This window comes from Sinocyclocheilus grahami, unplaced genomic scaffold (assembly GCF_001515645.1).
Source record: "Sinocyclocheilus grahami isolate Dianchi unplaced genomic scaffold, SAMN03320097.WGS_v1.1 scaffold149.1, whole genome shotgun sequence".
Lineage (NCBI taxonomy): Eukaryota > Metazoa > Chordata > Actinopteri > Cypriniformes > Cyprinidae > Sinocyclocheilus > Sinocyclocheilus grahami.
Genome location: NW_015505328.1, coordinates 2399778 through 2406078, shown reverse-complemented (window position 1 = coordinate 2406078; position 6301 = coordinate 2399778). Strand labels below are relative to the sequence as shown.

At 36.6% G+C, this 6301-nt stretch overlaps 1 protein-coding gene across 1 annotated transcript; it reads right to left on the bottom strand.

Annotated features, from left to right (window-relative positions):
- Positions 1-1869: 1869 nt before the first annotated feature.
- Positions 1870-5267, bottom strand: LOC107592091 (cholecystokinin-like). The gene is made up of 3 exons (XM_016281462.1): positions 5201-5267; positions 4198-4458; positions 1870-2312 (listed from the first exon to the last, which is right to left on the bottom strand). Exons 2-3 carry the CDS (start codon positions 4442-4444, stop codon positions 2182-2184), a joined length of 378 nt encoding a protein of 125 aa, XP_016136948.1. The 5' UTR covers positions 4445-4458; positions 5201-5267; the 3' UTR covers positions 1870-2181.
- Between the last annotated feature and the right edge of the window lie 1034 nt (positions 5268-6301).

Below are 6301 nucleotides of genomic sequence, written 5' to 3'. Positions count from 1 at the left end.
ATAGACATAAACTTAGAGAAGTAGCTCCGGTTGGAATGTTCTTGCGCGGGATGTGTGCAGTTCTGTTTATTAACCGCTAGAGCGCCAAAAGTAACATAGTGCTGCTTTAAGAAACGTTATAGGGGAAAAAATCCTCAATTATATCATGAGATGTCCATCAGCGAATGCTAATCTCTGGTCACAAGTAAGTAGCCATGTTTTGGTTCGTCCGTTTGCTTCATCTAACAAGACACAAAGTAACAAACAATTAGGAATGAGACTGTGACTAACGCCGCGTTGAGTTCTGGGAAACTGTTTTGTTTATCCGCCATACTTGCAGGATAGCGCTGCCGTTCGCTATTGAGTTTAGGGCAGTATTTGATTGTTGGTCGTGATTGTGAAAAATGTCACCGGTGTATGTCATTCATACTGCATCGATAATTGCAATAGTAACTCAGATCATCGTTCTGAGAGAAAAATGGACAATGCTATATGTTTTTTCGCCTTTTCTATGTGTAAAAACACCAAGGGAAGGAGGTCACGGAGAAGACGCGAATAGTAAATCTGTCAATGCCACTGATTAAACCCACTGACTCTCACTCAGTTGAACACACACTTTTATTTGGATAATGTACCGTATGATGACTGAGCAGCGAGCGTCCAGCGGGCGACAGTTTTCACGCTAATCGGGTAAACACTGTAAACCAAATTCTATCAAACCTAAGAGAGAAATGCAGTGCATATCATGCAGTACGATAAAATAGCTTCTCTTCCCTGCAAACGATACAATGAAGAATGAATGGTTGTTTAACTTAAAGGCAAAAACAAAACAAAAGAGAAGCATTTATCCTTATAGAGAATGAGAAGTAACCATGGGAACGGATAGCGTATCCTGCTAATATGGCGGCGCCTTCCCGAAATGCAATGCGGCGTGAAAAGATCGTGACGTAACTCCTCATTCTCTATTGCTCATCGTTTTAAATGAGGGCAAGAAGTTTAAGCTAACACAGGTGCCAAGAATCTAACCAATGTGCCCAATGAGAAAGTTTTACCTTAGTGTCCCCAGTGTTCAATGTTCCTGGCCAGCAACAGTCCTGACTCCAATAAGTTTATTCCAATTTGACTAAATAATGACAAGCTGAATCCAATCCACTGGTGGTCTAATTTGATGTAATACATCTTCGATGTTGGATTAGATCTATAATTGAGGGTTTGATGCGATTAACATTTGTTCTTGGCCAGTATTTGATTACAGCTCAATAGCATTTCGCCTTTATTAAGGGTCAGTGGAGGAAAAGGGTGATGTTTTGAATATGACAGTTCTGTCCAGCTCTTGGGCATCTAAATATTGCCTAATTATAGTAGACAGTGACGTGCATGTATGTGGCGGCTGACCAGTCTGAAGACATATGCCATATCCACTGCAGCTTGATGGTTGGCCTCTTATTATATAGAGTGGTCTATTGCATCTGTCTGTCTTCCAGTCTATTTCCGTCTCTGTGTGCCTGTCAAACGAAAATCTTTACCCTTGGACAGCGTATTAAACTCAGTAAATCCCTTGAGTCTGCCTTGAAGTATAAGAAACCTACCCTCTCTTTTCTAACTCTTTCCACTTTTTTGTCTTTGTCTTAGTAGAGCATCTGAATAATTCAAATGGTCTTTTTTTAACCAGAATTTTTTTCACTGCCTAATGTTCCTTTAAAGCATTTCCTCCATTAATTCATTTACTCATTTATTGATTTTTCACTTTCTTTTCAAGCAAAGAGGCTTCCCGGCAAAGCAGTTTGAGCCGCAAAGTCTTGTTAAGCCATTTGTCAAGCACTTCCTTCCATTAAAAGCACGTTCTTGTGGTTGCGAGCTGTTTTGATGGACAAACTGCCGGAGTCTGTAGGATTTAAGGCCAAAGTTGAATGCTGACCTGATTTATTGAAAACTGTATTTTCATGAATCTGACAAGCACATCAGCTTAATGTTTCTCTTTATGCAAAATCCACCGCATGTGTGTCAAATAAAATAAAATGACAAGACTGAAAAACAACAACAATACTTTGAGACTTTTTTGTCTTTTTTTTTTGCAAAATTAGGCATATGTGTATATTGCATTATACTGGTTTCTTAACAAATTTACATTAAAATAATAATAACAATAGTAGTAATAAATATACTCTTTATTTGTAGATGAGGAAGCAGGTGATATGGATTTTATGATGAGTATTCATATTCCTCAGCACTCCGGCGGCCAAAATCCATCCAGCCCACGTAATCCCGATCTTTTATCCGGTGGTTCATGCTGTTTGCTCTGTTGTTCATGGAGGAGTTGCGACGAACAGAACCTAGGAGAGAAAGAAAGAAAGAAGTTAATGCAAAATCTCTTAACATCCTAAATGTATAACTAGTTGTGACTATATGTAGAAAAAGTGGATTTCTATATATACACATCTCTGGATTTAGTTCCATTCAAAAACGTACAGTATAAATCATCACTTTTAGACACAACTTTCTAACATCTCTTACATAAAACCTTGTTCTAAATGGCAAGATATCAATGAATCTGGCACTGTAGCCAGTTTTGTCACCCATTAAAACATAAATCATACTTAATTGAGCGATTGATGTTAACGGCAAACATAAAAAAACAACAAAAAAGATGACAGTGTGAACTCTTGCTTTTTATTAGATGTGTCAAAATGGCATTTAAACAGTCAGGATTCTCTTGACTTGCTGTTAATTGTTATAATTATTTTTAATTGACATGATTGAAAAAAAATGATCGAGTTGAGTGGCATGCTACTGTGTGTGGCAATGTTTGGGCAACGTTTCAGCTACATACAGCATGTTAGGTGTCGTTCAATCTGTTGTCAAGGGTGTGATACTGTTTGCAACAGATGGGAGACTTTTAACACACTATACATACTATCATTTCTTTGAAATTTGTACAAGTTCTAGACTTGTTGTGGCATGCTGACATGTGTGAAGCTTGCACCTCCTACTCACAATTATTAAAAGAGAGAGAGAGAGAGCTGACCTTGGTGAGAAACTAGGACTCTCATTAATGGGATCAGTTAGTTCCCACTACACACACACTGAATGTTTTCATCACATACACACACATTGGACGTTCCATTGGCTTTTTTTAAATACTGGGCTAATGATATTATTTGCCCCTAGCCTAAATTTAACTCTTGAAGAAAACCTTTCTGCATTTTTAGACATTATTTATCTGTTTATTAAACCATTTTCCTTTTGGGGACCATAAACACTCCCCATTTTATCCTTGTGGGAATATTTGGTCACTATAATGTATGAAAAACCTGATCCACATACACAAACACATATTACAAATGCTCCTTTTTTACAATGTAGTGTTTAATCAAATGTCATGTCACACTGAGCTTGCATGTTCAGAGGTGCAATTCCCTGTTCCTGCGATTAGGAATGATAATAGTTAGATCCCCTTTGAATAGGAGACGCCCTAATGAGTGGTTATGCAATTTAATGGTGCACACCTGACCCAAAAATATCCGCCCCTCGTACACCTCGGGCATAAACATGCTTCACTTGGCTGTGTTTGTGTTTGTCAGTGCCCAGCAACGCTAACCTGGAGCTACTGTATAGTGCGTGACAAAGGTTTTCCTTTCATAATGCGGAAACCTGTAGTTTCATGTAATGATTTTACCTGCTTGTTTGTTATTTTACCATCCTGTTGTTGTTCTCCTAAAAATGAACTTGCTCTAAATGTGTGTAGTACTTTTTTTTATTGAGTATTTCTGTGTTTATGTGTAGCGAAGAATAAGCCAATTTGCATTTTAGATTTTTTAGCACTTATTTTAAAAAATACGATTTTTTTTTAAAGGAAATGCTGAGCTCATGGCTAGTTTTCAAATGAAGGCAAAAGAAACACTGCGTTCATACACGAGGACATACACTGAGAAAAAATAAGCATGAAAGGCAAACAGGAAAGGGAGAGCAGAAGAGATGGAAACAAAGAGAAAGAGCAGATTTGTCTGCTTCTCCTTCCAGCTCTTCCTGTTGTCCATTTATGTATGTACTGCGGTATGAGTTAGTTTCACTGTTACTCATTCTGAGTTTCTGTCCTGGTTACTGTGCAGAAAACCAAGCATTTGCTGAAGCTACATTTTTTGGTTTCAAGACAATTGAAAACCATTGTTATTCTTTCTGTCATTGTGGATCATTGTCAGTTGTTCAAGTGTCTCTCACCTTTTTTGGAGATGAGTTTGGCTAGCAGTTCGCTGAGGTTGGCACGGGTGTCTGGGTCGGTGTCTGCTGGCTGCTGTTTGAGGGTGAGGCTGGTGGAGCGGACGACACGGTGGTGCCCACTTAAACTGGTGTCCAGCTGCGAGGGGAGAGGGCTGTCATCAGTGTCAGGGGAAGAGGAGCGGGGCCGACCCAAACAGGAGGCAGAAAGCGCAGCCAGGATCACACACACGCACACCCCGCTGTTCATCCTGCAAATGTGAACTAGAGGAGGAGCAGAGAGAGGCAAGCATGTTAAAAGAAATCCCTTTTCTAAGACTTCCTAGTTTTTTGCTGCCATACACTTTTATGCATTTTCTTTTTAAATTGTATTATAAATTGTATTATTATTAATATTAAATGTATTTTTTTACATGTTATTATTTTTATTATTACTAATATTAAATGTATGTGCATATTGTTTGTTTTTACTGCCATACAATTTAATGTGTTTTATTTTATTGTTTATTTTATTATTATTAATATTACATTTATATATTTACTTGTATTGTTACTGATATACAGTTTAGTTTATTTAATTTTATTCTGATATCTGATATACCGTTTTTCATTATTAATTTTACTATAAATATAACATTTTGATTCTTATTTTAATTCGGTTTTATTTACACAAAATGTAAATTTAAGTAATTAAGTTAAAAAAACTGATTTATCCTTTAAATTTAATCAATATCAATATTTTATAATCAGTAATCAATAAACTAATTTATTTGACTATAGTAGAAAATAACAAGGAAAATACAGTTATTTGATGTAACAAATTAGCTATTTTTTCAGACTTTTTCAGACACATTTTAAGTCTATATAGATAAAAAGTATTAAGCAAATCATTTTAGAAAGACAAGAAAGTTATCAAGCACTGTTTACAATGATCTTCTTTTACACTAATGTTTGACTCTAAAGTTAAAGAATAGATTAGGATAGATGGATAGATAGGATCTCTTACCTTATTCTGTTTTGTGAGCTTGGAGGAGAATGAAAGTGGGTATTCTCAGGAAGGAGGGAGAGAGGCACTTATATACCCAGCTGTGACGTGCACACACATGCATTCACTCACACACTTACACAGACATGCATGCACATGGAAAGTGTTTAAGCATATACATATGTACATCATGCTATTTTTGCATCTGCTTTCTCTTAGAATCACAGAATTGTTCTACAATTCCTTCTTTTATATTTAAATCATTAAAGTGTTCTATTAAACCGTTTTAATTGTCATTCATTATGAATTTGAAACTCAATTACACAGACAACCATTTAACATGTTAAAGCAACCATTAAATAAAAGCAAAGGTAAACTGAGGTAAATTGGCGCATTTTCCAAAATGGCGCAAAGAATTGTTGCATGAATGAGGTAAGCAGTTAAATTAGTTAAAGCTAATTTAACCCGTATCTGTGTGGAAAAACCAAACATGTAATTTGTATGCCATTTCCACGTGTTAGATATGCTGGATGTTTCAGCTCTTGCTGTGTAAGTGAATGGCCGCCATCATGGCACCAGCCTCACCTGTACTCTCTGTTCAGGTGTGGGCCAAAGTAGACACACAAGTGTCTGAATCTAATAGCTATAGAAAAGGTTGAGAGCTATCTTTAAACAAACTTTATATACAGTAACTCTTTATGTAACTTACAGCTTTACGTATAGAACTTTATGGACGTGTTTCAGCACCAGTACTTTTACACTTAGTATGATGTAAACACCTGTCTCAAGGCCATTTTCTTTTTAGTTCAATGTATCCGTTTCCTTCTCCCCTTTCTTTGAAGTCATTCTTCTAAGACTTCTTTATCTTCTGCCGTCACACTGCTTTTATAAACCCTTGTACGCAGACACTCCTTGAACGGAGACTGTGGTGTTGGACAAAAAAATCAAACCGATTCATTTTGCGATAACCTGCATGATCAATAACAATTGATCCCTGTCATTTGCATAGTAATGGGATTACGGAGTTATCAGAGTTGATCTATGGAGCTCTAACAGTGTTTCCTGCATGAACTTAAATTAAAAAATTAAAACTGTGTCATCATTTACTCACTCTCATGTTGC

Excerpts from the sequence above, each read along its gene's own strand:
- LOC107592091 (XM_016281462.1), bottom strand. The coding sequence starts at position 4,444 with ATGAACAGCGGGGTGTGCGTGTGTGTGATCCTGGCTGCGCTTTCTGCC. Across the intron at positions 2,313-4,197 it reads CAAACTCATCTCCAAAAAAG|GTTCTGTTCGTCGCAACTCC; the intron begins GTGAGAGACACT and ends TTTCTCTCCTAG.